The 26,503-nt window shown below is 41.8% G+C and overlaps 1 protein-coding gene across 3 annotated transcripts in view; it reads right to left on the minus strand.

The window, feature by feature from the left end:
* Positions 1 to 19,291, minus strand: part of cmah (cytidine monophospho-N-acetylneuraminic acid hydroxylase) — a 36,874-nt gene extending 17,583 nt beyond the window's left edge. Inside the window, exons 1-5 of one of the 3 annotated variants that reach the window (XM_042318057.1) lie at positions 19,108 to 19,291; positions 16,045 to 16,271; positions 15,720 to 15,811; positions 13,155 to 13,264; positions 12,136 to 12,326 (exon numbers count right to left, since the gene is read on the minus strand). In XM_042318057.1, the coding sequence (XP_042173991.1) occupies positions 12,136 to 12,326; positions 13,155 to 13,264; positions 15,720 to 15,811; positions 16,045 to 16,271; positions 19,108 to 19,152 (665 nt within the window). In that variant the 5' untranslated portion in view covers positions 19,153 to 19,291. Of the gene's footprint in view, positions 1 to 12,135; positions 12,327 to 13,154; positions 13,265 to 15,719; positions 15,812 to 16,044; positions 16,272 to 17,040; positions 17,092 to 18,285; positions 18,377 to 19,107 lie in introns of those variants that run through there. The other 2 variants (XM_042318060.1, XM_042318059.1) reach the window with 2 other exon arrangements.
* Between the last annotated feature and the right edge of the window lie 7,212 nt (positions 19,292 to 26,503).

Consider the following 26,503-nt stretch of genomic DNA (forward strand, 5'->3'; position numbering starts at 1 on the left):
ACCATCTCTACATACCTGTACCATCTCTACATACCATACCATACAGGTACCATCTCTACATACCTGTACCATACAGATACCATCTCTACATACCTGTACCATACTCCATGTAGGCACCATCTCTACATACCTGTACCATACTCCATACAGATACCATCTCTACATGCCTGTACCATCTCTACATACCTGTACCATCTCTACAAACCTGTACCATACTCCATACAGATACCATCTCTACATGCCTGTACCATACTCCATACAGATACCATCTCTACATGCCTGTACCATACTCCATACAGGTACCATCTCTACATGCCTGTACCATACAGATACCATCTCTACATGCCTGTACCATACTCCATACAGATACCATCTCTACATACCTGTACCATACTCCATACAGATACCATCTCTACATGCCTGTACCATACTCCATACAGATACCATCTCTACATGCCTGTACCATACTCCATACAGGTACCATCTCTACATGCCTGTACCATACAGGTACCATCTCTACATACCTGTACCATAGAGGTACCATCTATCATACCTGTACCATACTCCATACAGGTACCATCTCTACATATCTGTACCATACTCCATACAGGTACCATCTCTACATACCTGTACCATACTCCATACAGGTACCATCTCTACATGCCTGTACCATACTCCATACAGATACCATCTCTACATATCTATACCATACTCCATACAGATACCATCTATACATACCTGTACCATACTCCATACAGATACCATCTCTACATATCTGTACCATACTCCATACAGATACCATCTCTACATGCCTGTACCATACTCCATACAGATACCATCTCTACATGCCTGTACCATACAGGTACCATCTCTACATGCCTGTACCATACAGGTACCATCTCTACATTCCTGTACCATACAGGTACCATCTCTACATGCCTGTACCATACAGGTACCATCTCTACATGCCTGTACCAAACAGATACCATCTCTATATACCTGTACCATCTACATGCCTGTACCATACTCCATACAGGTACCATCTCTACATGCCTGTACCATACAGGTACCATCTCTACATGCCTATACCATACTCCATACAGGTACCATCTCTACATGCCTGTACCATACTCCATACAGATACCATCTCTACATGCCTGTACCATCTCTACATACCTGTACCATCTCTACATACCTGTACCATCTCTACATACCTGTACCATACTCCATACAGGTACCATCTCTACATGCCTGTACCATACTCCATACAGATACCATCTCTACATATCTGTACCATACTCCATACAGGTACCATCTGTACATATCAGTACCATACTCCATACAGGTACCATCTCTACATGCCGGTACCATACTCCATACAGATACCATCTCTACATGCCTGTACCATACTCTATACAGGTACCATCTCTACATACCTGTACCATACAGGTACCATCTCTACATACCTGTACCATACAGGTACCATCTCTACATGCCTGTACCATACAGGTACCATCTCTACATGCCTGTACCATACAGGTACCATCTCTACATGCCTGTACCATACAGATACCATCTCTACATGCCTGTACCATACAGGTACCGTCTCTACATGCCTGTACCATAAACCATACAGATACCATCTCTACATGCCTGTACCATACAGGTACCATCTCTACATGCCTGTACCATACTCCATACAGGTACCATCTCTACATGCCTGTACCATACAGGTACCATCTCTACATGCCTGTACCATACAGGTACCATCTCTACATTCCTGTACCATACAGGTACCATCTCTACATGCCTGTACCATACAGGTACCATCTCTACATGCTTGTACCATACTCCATACAGATACCATCTCTATATACCTGTACCATCTCTACATGCCTGTACCATACTCCATACAGGTACCATCTCTACATGCCTGTACCATACAGGTACCATCTCTACATGCCTATACCATACTCCATACAGGTACCATCTCTACATACCTGTACCATACTCCATACAGGTACCATCTCTACATACCTGCACCATACTCCATACAGGTACCATCTCTACATGCCTGTACCATACTCCATACAGGTACCATCTCTACATATCAGTACCGTACTCCATACAGGTACCATCTCTACATACCTGTACCATACTCCATACATATACCATCTCTACATATCTGTACCATACTCCATACAGGTACCATCTCTACATATCAGTACCATACTCCATACAGGTACCATCTCTACATGCCTGTACCATACTCCATACAGATACCATCTCTACATGCCAGTACCATACTCCATACAGGTACCATCTCTACATACCGGTACCATACTCCATACAGGTACCATCTCTACATACCTGTACCATCTCTACAAACACGTACCATACAGGTACCATCTCTACATGCCTGTACCATACTCCATACAGGTACCATCTCTACATGCCTGTACCATACTCCATACAGGTACCATCTCTACATACCTGTACCATCTCCTACATACCATCTCTGTACCATACAGGTACCATCTCTACATGCCTGTACCATACAGGTACCATCTCTACATGCCTGTACCATACAGATACCATCTCTACATGCCTGTACCATACCATACAGGTACCATCTCTACATGCCTGTACCATACACCTATACTCCATACAGATACCATCTCTACCATCTCTACATACCATGTACCATACAGGTACCATCTCTACATGCCTGTACCATACAGATACCATCTCTACATGCCTGTACCATACAGGTACCATCTCTACATGCCTGTACCATACTCCATACAGGTACCATCTCTCTACATGCCTGTACCATACAGGTACCATCTCTACATTCCTGTACCATACAGGTACCATCTCTACATGCCTGCACCATACAGGTACCATCTCTACATGCCTGTACCAAACAGATACCATCTCTATATACCTGTACCATCTCTACATGCCTGTACCATACTCCATACAGGTACCATCTCTACATGCCTGTACCATACAGGTACCATCTCTACATGCCTGTACCATACTCCATACAGGTACCATCTCTACATGCCTGTACCATACTCCATACAGATACCATCTCTACATGCCTGTACCATCTCTACATACCTGTACCATCTCTACATACCTGTACCATACTCCATACAGATACCATCTCTACATGCCTGTACCATACTCCATACAGATACCATCTCTACATGCCTGTACCATACTCCATACAGGTACCATCTCTACATTCCTGTACCATACAGATACCATCTCTACATGCCTGTACCATACTCCATACAAATACCATCTCTACATATCTGTACCATACTCCATACAGGTACCATCTCTACATACCTGTACCATACTCCATACAGGTACCATCTCTACATGCCTGTACCATACAGGTACCATCTCTACATACCTGTACCATAGAGGTACCATCTATCATACCTGTACCATACTCCATACAGGTACCATCTATACATACCTGTACCATACTCCATACAGATACCATCTCTACATATCTGTACCATACTCCATACAGATACCATCTCTACATATCTGTACCATACTCCATACAGATACCATCTCTACATATCTATACCATACTCCATACAGATACCATCTATACATACCTGTACCATACTCCGTACAGATACCATCTCTACATATCTGTACCATACTCCATACAGATACCATCTCTACATGCCTGTACCATACTCCATACAGATACCATCTCTACATGCCTGTACCATACAGGTACCATCTCTACATGCCTGTACCATACAGGTACCATCTCTACATTCCTGTACCATACAGGTACCATCTCTACATGCCTGTACCATACAGGTACCATCTCTACATGCTTGTACCAAACAGATACCATCTCTATATACCTGTACCATATCTACATGCCTGTACCATACTCCATACAGGTACCATCTCTACATGCCTGTACCATACAGGTACCATCTCTACATGCCTATACCATACTCCATACAGGTACCATCTCTACATGCCTGTACCATACTCCATACAGATACCATCTCTACATACCTGTACCATCTCTACATACCTGTACCATCTCTACATACCTGTACCATACTCCATACAGGTACCATCTCTACATGCCTGTACCATACTCCATACAGATACCATCTCTACATGCCTGTACCATACTCCATACAGATACCATCTCTACATATCTGTACCATACTCCATACAGGTACCATCTCTACATATCAGTACCATACTCCATACAGGTACCATCTCTACATGCCGGTACCATACTCCATACAGATACCATCTCTACATGCCTGTACCATACTCCATACAGGTACCATCTCTACATTCCAGTACCATACTCCATACAGGTACCATCTCTACATACCTGTACCATCTCTACAAACACGTACCATACAGGTACCATCTCTACATGCCTGTACCATACTCCATACAGGTACCATCTCTACATGCCTGTACCATACTCCATACAGGTACCATCTCTACATACCTGTACCATCTCTACATACCTGTACCATACAGGTACCATCTCTACATGCCTGTACCATACAGGTACCATCTCTACATGCCTGTACCATACAGATACCATCTCTACATGCCTGTACCATACAGGTACCATCTCTACATGCCTGTACCATACACCATACAGATACCATCTCTACATGCCTGTACCATGTACCATCTCTACATGCCATACCAGGTACCATCTCTACATGCCTGTACCATACAGATACCATCTCTACATGCCTGTACCATACCATACAGGTACCATCTCTACATGCCTGTACCATACTCCATACAGGTACCATCTCTACATGCCTGTACCATACAGGTACCATCTCTACATGCCTGTACCATACAGGTACCATCTCTACATTCCTGTACCATACAGGTACCATCTCTACATGCCTGCACCATACAGGTACCATCTCTACATGCCTGTACCAAACAGATACCATCTCTATATACCTGTACCATCTCTACATGCCTGTACCATACTCCATACAGGTACCATCTCTACATGCCTGTACCATACAGGTACCATCTCTACATGCCTGTACCATACTCCATACAGATACCATCTCTACATGCCTGTACCATACAGGTACCATCTCTACATACCTGTACCATACTCCATACAGATACCATCTCTACATGCCTGTACCATACTCCATACAGATACCATCTCTACATGCCTGTACCATACTCCATACAGGTACCATCTCTACATGCCTGTACCATACAGATACCATCTCTACATGCCTGTACCATACTCCATACAGATACCATCTCTACATATCTGTACCATACTCCATACAGGTACCATCTCTACATACCTGTACCATACTCCATACAGGTACCATCTCTACATGCCTGTACCATACAGGTACCATCTCTACATGCCTGTACCAAACAGATACCATCTCTACATGCCTGTACCATACTCCATACAGATACCATCTCTACATGCCGGTACCATACTCCATACAGATACCATCTCTACATGCCTGTACCATACTCCATACAGGTACCATCTCTACATACCTGTACCATACTCCATACAGATACCATCTCTACATGCCTGTACCATACTCCATACAGATACCATCTCTACATGCCTGTACCATACTCCATACAGATACCATACAGATACCATCTCTACATGCCTGTACCATACTCCATACAGATACCATCTCTACATGCCTGTACCATACTCCATACAGGTACCATCTCTACATGCCTGTACCATACTCCATACAGATACCATCTCTACATGCCTGTACCATACTCCATACAGGTACCATCTCTACATTCCAGTACCATACTCCATACAGGTACCATCTCTACATACCTGTACCATCTCTACAAACACGTACCATCTCTACATGCCTGTACCATACTCCATACAGGTACCATCTCTACATGCCTGTACCATACTCCATACAGGTACCATCTCTACATACCTGTACCATCTCTACATACCTGTACCATACAGGTACCATCTCTACATGCCTGTACCATACAGGTACCATCTCTACATGCCTGTACCATACAGATACCATCTCTACATGCCTGTACCATACAGGTACCATCTCTACATGCCTGTACCATACACCATACAGATACCATCTCTACATGCCTGTACCATACAGGTACCATCTCTACATGCCTGTACCATACAGATACCATCTCTACATGCCTGTACCATACAGGTACCATCTCTACATGCCTGTACCATACTCCATACAGGTACCATCTCTACATGCCTGTACCATACAGGTACCATCTCTACATGCCTGTACCATACAGGTACCATCTCTACATTCCTGTACCATACAGGTACCATCTCTACATGCCTGCACCATACAGGTACCATCTCTACATGCCTGTACCAAACAGATACCATCTCTATATACCTGTACCATCTCTACATGCCTGTACCATACTCCATACAGGTACCATCTCTACATGCCTGTACCATACAGGTACCATCTCTACATGCCTGTACCATACTCCATACAGATACCATCTCTACATGCCTGTACCATCTCTACATACCTGTACCATCTCTACATACCTGTACCATACTCCATACAGATACCATCTCTACATGCCTGTACCATACTCCATACAGATACCATCTCTACATGCCTGTACCATACTCCATACAGGTACCATCTCTACATGCCTGTACCATACAGATACCATCTCTACATGCCTGTACCATACTCCATACAGATACCATCTCTACATGCCGGTACCATACTCCATACAGATACCATCTCTACATGCCTGTACCATACTCCATACAGGTACCATCTCTACATACCTGTACCATACAGGTACCATCTCTACATGCCTGTACCATACTCCATACAGGTACCATCTCTACATGCCTGTACCATACTCCATACAGATACCATCTCTACATACCTGTACCATACTCCATACAGATACCATCTCTACATATCTGTACCATACTCCATACAGGTACCATCTCTACATACCTGTACCATACTCCATACAGATACCATCTCTACATATCTGTACCATACTCCATACAGATACCATCTCTACATACCTGTACCATACTCCATACAGATACCATCTCTACATGCCTGTACCATACTCCATACAGATACCATCTCTACATGCCTGTACCATACTCCATACAGGTACCATCTCTACATACCTGTACCATACTCCATACAGGTACCATCTCTACATGCCTGTACCATACTCCATACAGGTACCATCTCTACATGCCTGTACCATACTCCATACAGGTACCATACAGGTACCATCTCTACATGCCTGTACCATACGCCATACAGGTACCATCTCTACATGCCTGTACCATACTCCATACAGGTACCATCTCTACATACCTGTACCATCTCTACATACCTGTACCATACAGGTACCATCTCTACATACCTGTACCATACAGGTACCATCTCTACATGCCTGTACCATACAGATACCATCTCTACATGCCTGTACCATACAGGTACCATCTCTACATGCCTGTACCATACACCATACAGATACCATCTCTACATGCCTGTACCATACAGGTACCATCTCTACATGCCTGTACCATACAGATACCATCTCTACATGCCTGACCATACAGGTACCATCTCTACATGCCTGTACCATACTCCATACAGGTACCATCTCTACATGCCTGCCATACAGGTACCATCTCTACATGCCTGTACCATACAGGTACCATCTCTACATTCCTGTACCATACAGGTACCATCTCTACATGCCTGTACCACCATACAGGTACCATCTCTACATGCCTGTACCAAACAGATATCTCTCATGCCTATATACCTACAGGTACCATCTCTACATGCCTGTACCATACTCCATACAGGTACCATCTCTACATGCCTGTACCATACAGGTACCATCTCTACATGCCTGTACCATACTCCATACAGGTACCATCTCTACATGCCTGTACCATATCTCTACATACCTGTACCATCTCTACATACCTGTACCATACTCCATACAGATACCATCTCTACATGCCTGTACCATACTCCATACAGATACCATCTCTACATGCCTGTACCATACTCCATACAGGTACCATCTCTACATGCCTGTACCATACAGATACCATCTCTACATGCCTGTACCATACTCCATACAGATACCATCTCTACATATCTGTACCATACTCCATACAGGTACCATCTCTACATATCTGTACCATACTCCATACCTGTACCATCTCTACATGCCTGTACCATACAGGTACCATCTCTACATATCAGTACCATACTCCATACAGGTACCATCTCTACATTCCTGTACAATACTCCATACAGATACCATCTCTACATATCTATACCATACTCCATACAGATACCATCTCTACATATCTATACCATACTCCATACAGATACCATCTATACATACCTGTACCATACTCCATACAGATACCATCTCTACATATCTATACCATACTCCATACAGATACCATCTCTACATGCCTGTACCATACTCCATACAGATACCATCTCTACATGCCTGTACCATACTCCATACAGATACCATCTCTACATGCCTGTACCATACTCCATACAGGTACCATCTCTACATATCTATACCATACTCCATACAGATACCATCTCTACATGCCTGTACCATACAGGTACCATCTCTACATATCTATACCATACTCCATACAGATACCATCTCTACATGCCTGTACCATACTCCATACAGGTACCATCTCTACATACCTGTACCATACTCCATACAGATACCATCTCTACATGCCTGTACCATACTCCATACAGGTACCATCTCTACATACCTGTACCATACTCCATACAGGTACCATCTCTACATGCCTGTACCATACAGGTACCATCTCTACATACCTGTACCATAGAGGTACCATCTATCATACCTGTACCATACTCCATACAGGTACCATCTATACATACCTGTACCATACTCCATACAGATACCATCTCTACATATCTGTACCATACTCCATACAGGTACCATCTCTACATATCAGTACCATACTCCATACAGGTACCATCTCTACATTCCTGTACCATACTCCATACAGATACCATCTCTACATATCTGTACCATACTCCATACAGATACCATCTCTACATATCTATACCATACTCCATACAGATACCATCTATACATACCTGTACCATACTCCATACAGATACCATCTCTACATGCCTGTACCATACTCCATACAGATACCATCTCTACATGCCTGTACCATACAGGTACCATCTCTACATATCTATACCATACTCCATACAGATACCATCTCTACATGCCTGTACCATACTCCATACAGATACCATCTCTACATGCCTGTACCATACTCCATACAGGTACCATCTCTACATGCCTGTACCATACTCCATACAGGTACCATCTCTACATGCCTGTACCATACTCCATACAGGTACCATCTCTACATACCTGTACCATCTCTACATACCTGTACCATACAGGTACCATCTCTACATACCTGTACCATACTCCATACAGATACCATCTCTACATATCTGTACCATACTCCATACAGGTACCATCTCTACATATCAGTACCGTACTCAATACAGGTACCATCTCTACATACCTGTACCATACTCCATACAGATACCATCTCTACATATCTGTACCATACTCCATACAGGTACCATCTCTACATGCCTGTACCATACTCCATACAGGTACCATCTCTACATGCCTGTACCATACTCCATACAGGTACCATCTCTACATGCCTGTACCATACTCCATACAGGATACCATCTCTACATGCCTGTACCATACATACCTGTACCATCTCTACAGGTACCATACTCCTCAGGTACCATCTCTACATACCTGTACCATACAGGTACCATCTCTACATGCCTGTACCATACACCATACAGATACCATCTCTACATGCCTGTACCATACAGGTACCATCTCTACATGCCTGTTCCATACAGATACCATCTCCACATGCCTGTACCATACAGGTACCATCTCTACATTCCTGTACCATACTCCATACAGGTACCATCTCTACATGCCTGTACCATACTCCATACAGGTACCATCTCTACATGCCTGTACCATCTCTACATGCCTGTACCATACACCATACAGGTACCATCTCTACATGCCTGTACCATACTCCATACAGGTACCATCTCTACATGCCTGTACCATACAGGTACCATCTCTACATATCAGTACCATACTCCATACAGGTACCATCTCTACATTCCTGTACCATACTCCATACAGATACCATCTCTACATATCTATACCATACTCCATACAGATACCATCTATACATACCTGTACCATACTCCATACAGATACCATCTCTACATATCTGTACCATACTCCATACAGATACCATCTCTACATGCCTGTACCATACTCCATACAGATACCATCTCTACATGCCTGTACCATACAGGTACCATCTCTACATATCTATACCATACTCCATACAGATACCATCTCTACATGCCTGTACCATACTCCATACAGATACCATCTCTACATGCCTGTACCATACTCCATACAGGTACCATCTCTACATATCTATACCATACTCCATACAGGTACCATCTCTACATGCCAGTACCATACTCCATACAGGTACCATCTCTACATACCTGTACCATCTCTACATACATGTTCCATACAGGTACCATCTCTACATGCCTGTACCATACTCCATACAGGTACCATCTCTACATACCTGTACCATACTCCATACAGGTACCATCTCTACATACCTGTACCATACTCCATACAGATACCATCTCTACATATCTGTACCATACTCCATACAGGTACCATCTCTACATATCAGTACCGTACTCAATACAGGTACCATCTCTACATACCTGTACCATACTCCATACATATACCATCTCTACATATCTGTACCATACTCCATACCGGTACCATCTCTACATGCCTGTACCATACAGGTACCATCTCTACATTCCTGTACCATACTCCATACAGGTACCATCTCTACATGCCTGTACCATACTCCATACAGGTACCATCTCTACATGCCTGTACCATACTCCATACAGGTACCATCTCTACATGCCTGTACCATACAGGTACCATCTCTACATACCTGTAACATACTCCATACAGGTACCATCTCTACATTCCTGTACCATACTCCCATATACCATCTCTACATGCCTGTACCATACAGGTACCATCTCTACATACCTGTAACATACTCCATACAGGTACCATCTCTACATTCCTGTACCATACTCCATACAGGCATCATCTCTACATACCTGTACCATACTCCATGTAGGCACCATCTCTACATACCTGTACAGTACAGGCACCATCTCTACATATCTGTACCATACTCCATACAGGTACCATCTCTACATGCCTGTACCATACACCATACAGATACCATCTCTACAAGCCTGTACCATACAGGTACCATCTCTACATGCCTGTACCATACAGATACCATCTCCACATGCCTGTACCATACAGGTACCATCTCTACATTCCTGTACCATACTCCATACAGGTACCATCTCTACATGCCTGTACCATACTCCATACAGGTACCATCTCTACATGCCTGTACCATACACCATACAGGTACCATCTCTACATGCCTGTACCATACTCCATACCTGTACCATCTCTACATGCCTGTACCATACAGGTACCATCTCTACATACCTGTAACATACTCCATACAGGTACCATCTCTACATTCCTGTACCATACTCCATACAGGTACCATCTCTACATATCTGTACCATACTCCATACAGGCATCATCTGTACATACCTGTACCATACTCCATGCAGGCACCGTCTCTACATACCTGTACCATACAGGCACCGTCTCTACATACCTGTACCATACAGGCACCATCTCTACATACCTGTACCATACTGGTACCATCTCTACATACCTGTACCATACTGGTACCATCTCTACATACCTGTACCATCTCTACATACCTGTACCATACAGGTACCATCTCTACATACCTGTACCATACTTCGTACAGGTACCATCTCTGAATACCTGAGGTGGTCGGAGTGCATGTGGCTGATGTAGATGAGGTCGGCCATGCACAGCCTCTCCATGGAGTCAGCAGGTGGCTCATGGAGCAGCCACCAGCCCCTGGCGAAGGCCGGACCCGTCAGCCAGGGATCGAATATCATCTTCTTCCCCCCTAGCTGGAGCTCCATACATGCATGGGTAAGGTAGGTCACCTGGAGGAACATGAAGGTTGAGTTTGGAGCGGAGAATCTTGTCGCCTGACGTGCTATCTTTTTAGATTTGCGTGCGGCGCGGTTGACCAATCACATTGACATAAATAGCCTGTCGGCCATATGGGGAAAATCTCAGAGGTGTCGGTGTTGGGACTGTCATTTCTGTGTCTCTGGAATTTAAATGAACACAGGGGAGATGGTCAAAAAGTCATCTGTGACCAACTGTCACTCAGAGTCCCAGCAATGTGTCCTGCACTGTTGTTGGGCACGGCTGTGATCGGAGGTCTATCCCGATACGTCATCTAGAATCTTGGATGGCGGTTGGTGATATTTCAACCTTGGCCCATCTCCCTTATGTGTCCCAGGCTTAAGTTTGGCACTGCAGCCTTTCAGGTGAGAACACACCCTCAGATCTCACATTATAAAAGTGGTGATGAGATCAAAATGAGTAGAAGATTGTGTAGACACACAACTCTCGGTTATCATTTTAAGGCTCATATTTGATTCACTCCGGGTAATTACTAACTAGCCTTGGATCATAGCTAGTGTTTGTGTTCTTGTCACAAATGTGTAACTAAGCAACATGGGAATGTGTTCCAGATTAGTTTCAACCAGCCTGGTGAAGACATCTTTTTCATGACGAGACCAAGATCACAACCAGATCAAGACATGTTTTTCTGACCTTAACAAAAAGGTCTTTATACAACCAGTATACATCCTGACCATGATGTCATGTAAGATGTCATAATGTAATTGCAACCAGTTTTGCCCACTGGGAAAGGCCTCAGATCTGTCCAGCCGTGGGTGTGTGTGACGAGCTGTACTCACAGTCACCTCTCCCTCCTGCAGTTCCTGTGGATCCTGTGGGTCTGCCAACCAGGGGTCCCAGACGATCACCTCCACGAGCTGAAGACCACCCTCGTCTGTCATCACGACATCTGCGTTAGCAAAATCAAGCCAAAGTCAAAACTCTTCCGATAAATAATCTAATTAATTACATTTATTTGATTATCTTAAGTTGAAGTCAGAAGTTTACATACACTTTAGCCAAATACATTTAAACTCAGTTTTTCACAATTCCTGCCATTTAATCCCAGTAAATATTCTCTGTTTTAGGTCAGTTAGGATCACCACTTTATTTTAAGAATGTGAAATGTCAGAATAATAGTAGAGAGAATTATTTATTTTGGCTTTTATTTCTTTCGTCACATTCCCAGTGGGTCAGAAGTTTACATACACTGTCACACCCTGACCATAGAGAGCCTTTTTATTCTCTATGTTGGTTAGGTCGGGGTGTGACTAGGGTGGGTAATCTAGGTAGTGTTTTTCTATGTTGGCCTGGTATGGTTCCCAATCAGAGGCAGCTGTTTATCGTTGTCTCTGATTGGGGATCATATTTAAGCAGCCATTTCCCCAATGTGTTTTGTGGGATCTTGTTTCTGTGTAGTTGCCTGTGAGCACTGCTTGAGCCTCACGTGTTGTTTATTCTTTATTGTTTTTTTGTTCGGTTCTCTGATAATTAAAAGATGTCGAACCGATTCCACACTGCGCTTTGGTCTGAGTACGATTACAACGACGATCGTGACATACACTCAATTAGTATTTGGTAGCATTGCCTTTAAATGGTTTAACTTGGGTCAAACGTTTCGGGATAGCCTTCCACAAGCTTCCCACAATAAGTTGGGTGAATTTTGGCCCATTTCTCCTGACACAGTTGGTGTAACTGAGTCAGGTTTGTAGGCCTCCTTGCTCGCACACGCTTTTTCAGTTCTGCCCACACATTTTCTATAGGATTGAGGTCAGGGCTTTGTGATGGCCACTCAAATACCTTAACTTTGTTGTCCTTAAGCCATTTTGCCACAACTTTGGAAGTATGCTTGGGGTCATTGTCCATTTGCAAGACCCATTTGCGACCAAGCTTTAACTTCCTGACTGATGTCTTGAGATGTAGCTTCAATATATCCACATAATTGTCCTCCCTCATGATGCCATCTATTTGTGAAGTGCACCAGTCTCTCCTGCAGCAACACACCCACACAACTTGATGCTGCCACCCGTGCTTCACGGTTGGGATGGTGTTCTTCGGCTTGCAAGCCTCCCCCTTTTTCCTCCAAACATAACGATGGTCATTATGGCCAAACAGTTCTATTTTTGTGTCAACAGACAAGAGGACATGTCTCCAAAAAGTAAGATATTTTGTCCCCATGTGCAGTTGCAAACCGTAGTCTGGCTTTATGGCAGTGGCGTCTTCCTTGGCGAGCAGCCTTTCAGGTTATGTTGATATAGGACTCGTTTTACTGTGGATATAGATCATTTTCCTGAGCAGTATGACGGCTGCATGGTCCCATGGTGTTTATACTTGCGTACTATTATTTGTACAGATGAACGTGGTACCTTCAGGCGTTAGGAAATTGCTCCCAAGGATGAACCAGACTTGTGGAGGTCTATAAAACGTTTTTTGAGTTCTTGGCTGATTTCTTTTGATTTTCCCATGATGTCAAGCAACAAGGCACTGAGTTTGAAGGTAGGCCTTGAAATACATCCACAGGTGCACCCACTGGAATTGTGATACAGTGAATTATAAGTGAAATAATCTGTCTGTAAACAATTGTTGGAAAGATTACATATGCCATGCACAAGGTAGATGTCCTAATTAACTTGCTAAAACTATAGTTTGTTAACAAGAAATTTGTGGATGGTTGAAAAACAAGTTCTAATGACTCCACTCTAAGTGGATGTAAACCTCCGACTTCAACTGTACACATAGACATATTAAACATCTGACTTATTATTTACATTGTGTTCCTCATGTCATTTTTAGATGGCCAAAGGAATGGACAGCTGGAGCTGGGCACTCAACCCACGGGACGCTGAACAGCTTCTACCTCCAAGTCATAAGACTGCTAAACAGTTAGTCCAGGTAGCTTGGCTAACTATCTGCATTGACCCTTTTTGGACTAACTCTTGACTCATCACATACGCTGCTGTTACTGTTTATTATCTATCCTGTTACCTAGTCACTTTCTCACCTATATGAACTTATCTACCTCATACCCCTGCACATCTACTCGATACTGGTACCTTGTGTAACGTTATATAGCCTAGTTATCGTTACTCTGTGGATTTATTCCTTGTGTTATTATTTTTTTCTCTCTGCATTGTTGGGAAGGCCCGTAAGTAAGCATTTCACTGTTAGTCTACATCTGTTGTTTACGAAGCATGTGACATAACATTTGATTTAATGATCAGTATCACACAATGTGTACAAATATACACAAGTTGTCAGAGAACACAAAAGATTAGACATACCGTTTCATATGACCTAAAATGGCAAAGAGACTTAAAATGCCATTCAATAACCTTTCAGGTTGAGAATATGGCAGCTCAACTTACCCAGCTCATCCTGTGTGAAGCTGTCAGGAGGGTTCACATACTGCATAGTTGAGACGTTCAGCTTCCAGTAGTGTTTTGTACATCGGACCGTCCTGCATCAGAAAAACCTTTCAGTCCCATGGAATAGATATGTTTTATCTAAGCCTCGGTATTAAGGAAGAAGTTCAGGATTTTACCACTTGATGTTAAATGGTTCCTCAGCCTGAAAGTAGTCTATGGGCCAGGAGAAACTGTGATCCAAGGTTCGGTGTTCTCTAAACAGCCACTACTAACTCCAACTATCTTTAGTTGTAAAGTCCTGAACTTCCCCTTTAAGTCTACTAACCTTCCATCTAAGTCCTCTATGTCTTTGATGAACAGGCCTCCTTGGTGTTTGCATTGGTTCTTGCAGGCCTTCAGCTCTCCATTTTCTTTGTATATGATGTAGCACTTGCCATCATCTGGGCTCTTCTTAAAGTTGATGCCATCTTTGAGTGAGAACACTGCCTCAGAGTCCAGGGACAGCACTGTCTTTGAAGACTGGGCTGTCATTTGAGTGGTGGAATTGAAGTGCTGATGAGAAAAGTAGAGGAGTAATAAGTGGATGGTACTCGTAAGAAGAATTTACAGGTGAACCAAACAGAAGTCATCAATAAAGGCAATAAAAAAATCTATTCAGTTTACTACAAGTTGCAACAGGGAGATACTTCCAGCACAGAACCAGAGAAAATGTCTAACTGGCCTTATATCCTAATCAGCAGACAACTGTTCTGTAAACATCAGTCCCAGAGGCAAGTGGGAAGTCCAAACAAGTGACATTGCTACAGAATCACAGTGTTCAGACAATACAATAATAATCAGTGTGTCCTCGGTCCTTGTATCTCCAGTCTGGCATCAAACACTATCAACAGATGTGAGTTTAATCCATAACATACCGCGTCGAGGCTAGTGACCATCAACTCATATCACAAACAAAACACTGGAAATCGTGTATTACAGAAAGGGGAAATATATGAATATGCGGTAACACTTTACTTCACACTTAGTGTCATAACACATTATGACACGGTCATAACCATGTCATTCATTGTCATAACAGCTGACATAACTTGTCATAATATGCTCATAATACTGTTACATATGTTTAGACCTGTTGTGACATATATTATTATATTTTATGGGTGGTTATGACACATACGAGTTTCAAAACCCACAAAACTGACCACACAAGGCAAAACATTCCATTACACCATAGCCTATGTGTCAACATTTTTTTTTTTTTTTTTACCATATTAAATTATCATTGTAATCGCGCACAAAATGATGTCAGACATGCACTTACCCCAATGCTCTGTTTCTGATGACTGGGATGAATGCAAGAGCAGAAGCAGGACAAGACACTCTTTTTGACAGATGACTGGTATAAGGGCATGTATGTGATTGGCCTGTCTGGCTGATGTGATTATGATGTCATAATGCTTCTTGAGTGTCAAAGTGTATTTTCTTAGTCCAAGTAAAGTGACAGGATGGTCATAATTCTTTATGACAGTGTCATAAAGTGTATTTTCTACAAGTTGTTTAAAATATGATAGAGCGAGAGAGAGAAAGAGTGAGAGACCTGAACCTACATTTTAGACAATAGCACAGATTCAAAGAATGAAACATTATACCATTATATTTACATGTTCATGGTTAGTTCAAATGAGTAATATCTCAATTCAAACAAATGTCAGTTCCTCATAGAGTACTGTGACACTTTGGGAACTAAATATTACATTGAAATGTATGGAATTACCAGGAGCAGAACTGGGTACAAATACATGAGTATTTATATTTGAAATACTGATCTTGTGTGAATATGAGTATTATGTGGTCAAAATCCGCTACCTCAACATTTCCTACAAATAGCCTACTATCTGAACTATTTTCAAATATTGTATCCAAACACATTCTTCCAAATACCCAAGGAACAAACAGAAAGTCGGTTCAAATGCATAGAGTATTTAAATATTTTTACATTTCAATATTTTCAAATGCAGAAAAATGCTTTCCAAGTGTATTTCCAAAAACATTCCAATATTCAACTACTTGTATTTTCAAGTAAATACTTTCTTCGAAATGTCTTTGAAAGTGATTGAAATACCCCAAATTTGAACATGGGTCTGATTAGAAGACTGTTTTTTTGGTTGTAAGAGCAATCACCCTCAATTCATTGTTTTTTTAAATTTCAGCTCATATGACTGAAATTCATCCAAAGTTAACTTGTGAACTTGAAATTCAATTAACAGTTTCACAGAGTTCACAGAGCTTAATTTATGTCAATTACCATGAGAAAAATATATAAATTAGCTAAATGTTTTAATGCTATTAAGTGCTCTCCTCTGGGAATACAATGTACATCTCACTGTATAGGTTTTTAGCGAAATAAATGAAATTCAATATTAATTATCTTATTAATTATTAATTATCAATATTAATTATTATTTATCTGTTAAACAACTTTTGCCTGTCACCTTTAAACAATGTACATTTCTTAATAGTCACAACATAGCAAATATTAAGAGAGAAGCATAAATAAGAGCATTACCTTGCAGACTTATGTTGACTTGACACTTTGGAATTTGAAGTTTAGACCCAGATGAGTCTTTCTTTGTGCATTTGCATTGAGCAGTGAACTAATTGTTGGTGCTTAACAAGAAATATGTGTTTGCCTCAGGAAATGCACCGCAAGAAAAGAGGTACAGAGAGAGATGAAGAAAGAGATTAAAAAGGTGAGATGCCTGTACAAGGATAAGGTGCAACAGATAATATCACAGGGAGACTCCAGTACAAGGATAAGGTGCAACAGATAATGTTACAGGGAGACTCCAGTAGACTCCAGTACAAGGATAAGGTGCAACAGATAATGTCACAGGGAGACTCTCCAGTACAAGGACAAGGTGCAACAGATAATGTCACAGGGAGTGTGCCAGGATGGGCATTAAGAATATGGCAAATGCCCCCTTCAAAGGGAGGCAACATATCGATCCCCCCCAGATGAGAGGGTGTGACTCTCTACAGCCAATGAACTCAACAAGTTCTTCACCCGCTTTGAAGCAGGGGGCGGCCCCGCTCCCCCTGCCTGTGTGAAGGAGGATGTCATGGCAACCGAGAGCGCCCTTGTCATCAATGAGGAAGTCATACCAGTGTTCAAAAGCACTGGAACATGAAAGAGCCCGGGCCTGATAACATAAGTGGTTGTGTCTTGAAACACTGTTCCACGCGTTATCTTCTGCAGTGTCTTCTGCTCTTCTTCTAGCGGTCCCTGGATACATTGGAAATGCCATCTATTGTTAGACCTATCTCAAAAACCTCTCATCCATCTGCATCAAATGACTACAGACCTTAGTAATGACTCCAGACCTCTTACCTCTCTCTTGATTAAATCTCTTGAAAAGATTAAGGCATACATCATCAACACCACCAGACACCTTCTTGACACCCTCCAATTTGCATGCTGGTCAGAGAGAGGAACAGAGGATGCCAACCTCTAGCTCTTTCATCTGGTGTACGTGCATTTGGAGGGCAGTGAAACCCATGTACGTATCATGTTCACAGATTTCTCCTCAGCATTTAACACAATCAATCCATTGGTTTCTTGCAGACAGACTGAGAGGAGACTTCAGATTTGATGCTATGCTATTCACATGGATCACCAAATTCCTAACTGATAGGTCTCAGCAGGTAGGAGTTGGCAACACACTCTCTGAGGTGTGCACTCCTTCAGTTGGAACCCCCCAGGGCACTGTTCTTTCACCAGTACTATTCATACTGTACACAGACAGCTGCCGGAGCCAGTTCCCAGGGCGCCACCTGATCAAATATGCTGACGACACTTCGGTCGGTCTACTTGAAAGGGATAAGACAGAGCACGGACCGGCTCTGAATGATTTTAATGTTTGGTGTGAGTCATCCCATCTAAAATTAAATACCTAAAAAAACAATGGACTTGGTGATTGACTTTTGAAGGAACACGCCTATTCACACACCATCGCTGACAAATGTGAGCCCATTGAAATAGTGGAGGAGTACAAATACCTTGGGCTAGTCACTGACAACAAGCTGTCCTGGGATCAGTGTACTGACGTTATTTTGAAGAAAGGCCAACAGAGACTGTATTTCCTATGGAAATTGTACTTTTCTAATGTTGATCTAACCATCATGGTTCTCTTTTATAAAGCATTCATTGAGAGCATTCTGTCCTACTACTTGACATGCTGGTTTGGGAATATCAATGTTGCACAGAAAAATAGGTTCTGAAAGATAGTCAGGACTTGTGGGAAAATCATGGGGCAGCAACAGCAACATCTGTGTCACGCCCTGACCATAGTTTGCTTTGTATGTTTCTAGGTTTTGTTTGTTCAGGGTGTGATCTCAGTGGGCATTCTATGTTGTATGTCTAGTTTGTCTGTTTCTGTGTTTGGCCTGATATGGTTCTCAATCAGAGGCAGGTGTTAGTCGTTGTCTCTGATTGGGAACCATATTTAGGTAGCCTGTTTTGTCATTGTGGGTTGTGGGTGATTGTCTATGTCAGTTGCTTGAGTCAGCACAGTTCTTATTATAGCGTCACGGTCGGTGGTCATTTATTGTTTATGGTGTGTTTTCGTCATCCATTAAAATGATGCATTCACACCACGCTGCACTTTGGTCCGCTTCTCACGACGATCGTGACAATCTGTCATCTCTCTACCTGGGCAGAGCCCTCCAGAAGGCCAATAAAATAGTGGTTGACTCTTCCCATCCAGTCCACTCCAAATACCAGCTCCTTCCCTCTGGACACAGGTACAGGCTACCTAAAGTTTAAAAAAACAAGGCCAAGTACTATTTTATTCTAAATGCAATTCTGCAACTTAATAAAATATTGGACTAATTGCACTTGCACTATGAAACTGCACTTTGCTATTTAAAAAAAAATGTTTTAAATGTGATAGATTTTTATGACTGCTGCAAAATAAATTGCCTCTCTGGGGACATTAAGGTTTTCTGAATCTGAATTTATTACTATACAAAAGTGACATCATTGTTTGTGTAACAAATTATTTAGAAATCCAGAAAGTGAACAAACATGTTATTTGTTCATAATGTATTTTCTGATGATAGAATGCTGACATCAAAACGCTGGTATATTGAGCTTCTAATTCTGTTTTTATGTGATTGTTCCAATTCATAATTGCCTCCCGGAAATCTTTATTTGATTTTATGTATCCTGTTAACAGGTGAATGTTGCCCTACATTATCCAGTTTGCTCTTTCATATTCGAGTCGAATTGGTAGAATTAACTTGCGCTTCTTTCAGCGACTCCATGGCTTTATTCAATTCCGCTATCTCTGTATTCCAGGGAGAAATGGGTCCGTTTGTCGCCATACCACTAGTTATTATCGCCATACCACTCCCAATGGTGTTCAGGGTATTTTATATTTCTTCACTCCCATCTATAATACACACCTTTTATTAACTTTATTCAGTGTATTAAATCCTATTTAATACATTTTTTCCTTCTAATTCAGCTGTTTATAATATCTACACTGTCTTATTTCTCTTTGTTTATTCACTTATTATATTCTATCCTACTGTTACTTATTGCTTTTATTCCTAATTTATCCTATCTATTCTCTGCACTTGTTCTTATTTCACTGAGTTTCTCCAAACCCACTCTCTCTCCTAGTTGCTGTAACTTTACACTCCTCCCGGGCTATATCTGTCCCTCAGGCTGTTTCCATACGGGCCCTGTCGCTGCACTGCTATTTATGTTTCTACAGCCATTCTTTCTTTCAACAGTACAGGATTACTTCAGACGCATACTATAGCTACATTCCTGTATTTTATTACCTTTCTATCTCACACCAGTATATACTTTATACTTTTCACTTAATACTTGTTCATATTCCTATGTTATGTGAGGATGATTATTTAACATAATATTTTGTCAATCTCTTATCTTTACATAGTTCCTTTTAATCAACACCTATTGATTTGATTCCCTCTTCCCAGTGAGCGCTAGACGCACCCTCCTTCTCAAATTACACTCAATTAACTGTCACAGAGAGGCTTGCGCAATCCTTCCCCTTGACCAGTAACACACACACACACACACACACACACACACACACACACACACACACACACACACACACACACACACACACACACACACACACACACACACACACTAGTTATCCCTTATAGAACTGCAGTCTTAGCCTACTCTGATACACTTCCGCTACACAGAGAAGCTTTTACTCATTCAGGCTTTTATTCACATTCGCTCATACACACACTACGTTTTACCTAAAACAACCTATAGTTTTAGCCTAACTTGATACACTTCCGCAAACACAGGAAGACGTTATTCTACAGGATTTTGTGGTATGATGGGAGTTCAGCCTAATGAGGTTTGATTATAAACGTTGTTTGACTTGTTTGGAGAAGTTTATTGGTAGCGTTTGGGATTCATTTTGTATGCATTTTGAAGGAGGGAAACCGATGGATTGTTGAATGAAGCGCACCAGCTAAACTGAGTTTTGGGGATTATAAAGAAGGACTTTATCAAACAATAGGACCATTTGTGATGTAGCTGGGACCTTTTGGAGTGCCAACAGAAGTAGATCTTCAAAGGTAAGGCTTTTATTATATCGCTATTTCTGACTTTCATGGCACACCTGCCTGGTTGAAAAACGTTTTCATGGTTTTGTATTTGGGGCGCTGCCCTCAGATAATCGCATGGTGTGCTTTGGCCGTAAAGCCTTTTTGAAATCTGACACAGTGGCTGGATTAACAAGAAGTTAAGTTTTATTTTGATATAAGACACTTATATACTTTCATGAATGTTAAATATTATTATTATTATCTATTTCTGTCATTTTAATTTTGCGCTCTGTAATTTCACCGGATGTTGTCGAGGTGGGTCGCTAGCGGAACGCCTGCTTCAGAAAGGTTAAGGTTAGGGGTTATGTTTAGGGTTTAGGGTAGGGACATCCCAAGAATTCCGGATATCACTGACCATACCAAATATCATCTTCAACTCTACATTGTTTTTATCTGTCAAGTCCTGAAAGAAAGGGTTTGCTGAAACTGTTGACTTCTTATGGATCAAATCCTGTTAACGGGATTGATTTGACAACATCCGGTGACATGGCAGAGCACCAAATTCAAAATAAATTATTAGAAATATTTAACTTTCATACAATCACAACTGCAATACACCAAATTAATGCTTTAGTTCTTGTTAATCCAACCACCGTGTCAGATTTCAAAAAGGCTTTACGGCGAAAGCAAACCATGCTATTTTCTGAGGACAGCACCCCATCAAACAAACACAGACAATCATATTTCATCCCACCAGGTGCGACACAAAACTCAGAAATAACGGTATAATTCATGCCTTACCTTTGAAGATCTTCTTCTGTTGGCACTCCAATATGTCCCTTAATCATCACAAACGATCCTTTTGATTCTGTCGATTGATTCTGTCGTTACATGCCCAAAATGTCAATTTATTTGGCACATTTGATCCAGAAAAACACTGGTTCCAACTTGCGCAACATGACTACAAAATATCTAATAAATTACCTGTAATCTTTGTCCAAATATTTCAAACAACTTTCCTAATACAACTTTAGGTATTTTTTAACGTAAATAATCAATACAATTTAAGACGGGATAAACTGTGTTCAATACCGGACGAAAACAAAGTGGAGCAAGCTTTCAGGACACACGCCTCAACCACAACAGTACATTAGACTCAACCCTCGTTCTGAACAACCCTACTTCTTCATTACACAAAGGAAAAACATCAACCAATTTCTAAAGACTGTTGACATCCAGTGGAAGCGATAGGAACTGCAGGCAAGTGCCTTAGAAATCTAGATCCACATAGAAACCCCATTTGAAAACATTGTCAACTCAACAACAAAACATTTCCTGGATGGTTTGTCCTCGGGGTTTCGCCTGCCAAATAAGTTCTGTTATACTCACAGACATCATTCAAACAGTTTTAGAAACATCAGAGTGTTTTCTATCCAAATCCTTCTGGGCCTGAGTAGCAGGCAGTTTACTTTGGGCACGCTTTTCATCCGGACGTCAAATACTGCCCCCTAGCCTAGAGAGGTTTTTAACTTCCTGACTGATGTCTTGAGATGTTGCGTCAATATATCCACATAATTTCCCTTCCCCATGATGCCATCTATTTTGTGAAGTGCACCAGTCCCTCCTGCAGCAAAGCACCCCCACCACATGATGCTGTCACCCCTGTGCTTCACGGTTGGGATGTTGTTCTTCGGTTTGCAAGCCTCCCCCTTATCCCTCCAAACATAACAATGGTCATTATGGCCAAACAGTTCTATTTTTGTTTAATCAGACCAGAGGACGTTTCTCCAAAAAGTACGATCTTTGTCCCCATGTGCAGTTGCAAACCATAGTCTGGCTTTTTATGGCGGTTTTGAAGCAGTGGCTTCTTCCTTGCTGAGCGGCCATTCAGGTTATGTTGATATAGGACTCGTTTTACTGTGGATATAGATACTTTTGTACCTGTTTCCTCCAGCATCTTCAATCTTCACAAGGTCCTTTGCTGTTGTTCTGGGATTGATTTGCACTTTTCACACCAAACTATGTTTATCTCTAGGAGACAGAACGTGTCTCCTTCCTGAGCAGTATGACGGCTGCGTGGTCCCATGGTGTTTATACTTGCGTAGTATTGTTTTTACAGATGGATGTGGTACCTTCAGGCATTTGGAAATTGCTCCTAATGATAAACCAGACTTGTGGAGGTCTACAATTTCTTTTCCGAGGTCTTGGCTGATTTCTTTTGATTTTCCCATAATGTCAAGCAAAGTGGCACTGAGTTTGAAGGTAGGCCTTGAGACACATCCACAGGTACACCTCCAATTGACTCAAATGATGTCAATTAGCCTATTAGAAGCTTCTAAAGCCATGATATAATTTTCTGGAATTTTCCGAGCTGTTTAAAGTGTACGTGATCTTCTGACCCACTGGAATGGTGATACAGTGAATTTATAAGTGACATAATGTGTGTGTAAACAATTGTTGGAAAAATTAGTAGGTGACCTAACCGACTTGCCAAAACTATAGTTTGTTAACAAGAAATTTGGGAAGTGGTTGAAAAACAAGTTCTAATGACTCCAACCTAAGTGTATGTGAACTTCCGACTTGAACTGTATGGCCCTGCATTCAAGCAATAATCTTGCTAGTATGTAATTTACCTTGACGTTAACATAGTCCAATGTGTTTCCGTGGCTGTTATAAATTACATGTTTTTTTAGCAGGGCTTTTAATAAAACACAAGATGGCGCCCTTCACTGCGGCTAGCAGTATGGCTGGGCAGAGTTTGATGCTAACTATATAATATGATTGGGATTCAAGGCCACCGACATTAGCTCGATTAGCTAGCCAGCATCTGACTACGTTTATGCTGATCCTGGTGCTAGATTAATGTTAGCTGAATTTTATAGCCAGTGATGAGAAACATATCCTTCCACTGTAAACTAGCTGATAAACTTTATGATTAAGAAACAACAATTTTCAAAGACAAAACCATTATCTTGTGAAGGTTCATACTCTGCTTGGAGTGGAAAAGGAAGTTCCTTCAAACTGTGAAATCTGGTTGAAAGGAGGAGCTAGTGAAGTTGGCTAGTAAAATTAGCATATTAAAGAACGCGGTAAGTTAGCGTGTGTAGGTGTATATTTAGCATCTGTAGGCGTTAATTTGACTTGTGCAGGACCGCTTGCAGCCATTTATTTAGCACGTTGGACCCCCTGCAAACACACTTATTTGACGCGTATAGGCGTTAACATTAGCTCGTGAAGACATTAACTTAACACATGAACGCATTAATTTAGTGCCTGCAACTGTTTACTTTACACGTGGAGCATTAAAACGATTGTGTTTTAACCACGTGCTTTAAGATAATTTTCACTTTGTTACCCATCTTCTCCATTGCCACCTGATAGGCAAGTGCGTATGCTACATCCTCGAGGTAACTCAGCACTGTGCATTAAGACATTAATGCCTCCACAATGTTGTTTCGCATTACATTACCCCAACATCTATCCTTTTATACAATGCATTAAACAATTAAGCAGCTAACCCAATCCAACTATGGTTAATTAAGAAGGGATGATAGTTACTCCAAATGGATTGTGATATGTGTATTTCTGATTTATTTTTGTTATCATGGAAGGTGATGTCAGATGGTGTCTTAATGCACGGGGTGAATAATTTGACCACAAATAGTGTGTGTGAACCTCAAAACCCTCCCTAACCAGCTGAAGAAAGAGCAACAAAGGCGTTCAATGCGACAGTGACTTTTAACACTCCTATCTGAGTCAGAGACATTAACCTGGTCAGGGGCGGCAAGAGTGCGAGAGCAGTCCTGAGAAAGCGCGTGTGGAGTGAGCGTGAAGAGAGAGAACGGCTCAGTGTGTATATTCCCAGGTGGAAGCAGTACATGAGGAGTGGGAGATAACCGAAGGCACGGGCTGAATTCTGGAGATGAGTGAGTGTACATCAAGATACACCAGGCGGGGTGTGGAACAGCGTTGGTCTGGTCCACACACAGTACTCCTTACAGCACCTGAAGCGGTAAAGATCGTCATGTCTCTCCTTGGGTTCACAGTTCTCACGTGAAGTGAGTTCTGTCCAGCTGGGTAATGGGTGAGCTTAAAGACACCATGACAGAGGATGCAGAGCTAAAGATATAGGGACTAGATTCCACTGTAGACATGCAGATGGGTTGGGTTTTGGAGCCACT

Source organism: Oncorhynchus tshawytscha, unplaced genomic scaffold, assembly GCF_018296145.1.
Source record: "Oncorhynchus tshawytscha isolate Ot180627B unplaced genomic scaffold, Otsh_v2.0 Un_scaffold_10343_pilon_pilon, whole genome shotgun sequence".
In the NCBI taxonomy this organism is placed as follows: Eukaryota; Metazoa; Chordata; class Actinopteri; order Salmoniformes; family Salmonidae; genus Oncorhynchus; species Oncorhynchus tshawytscha.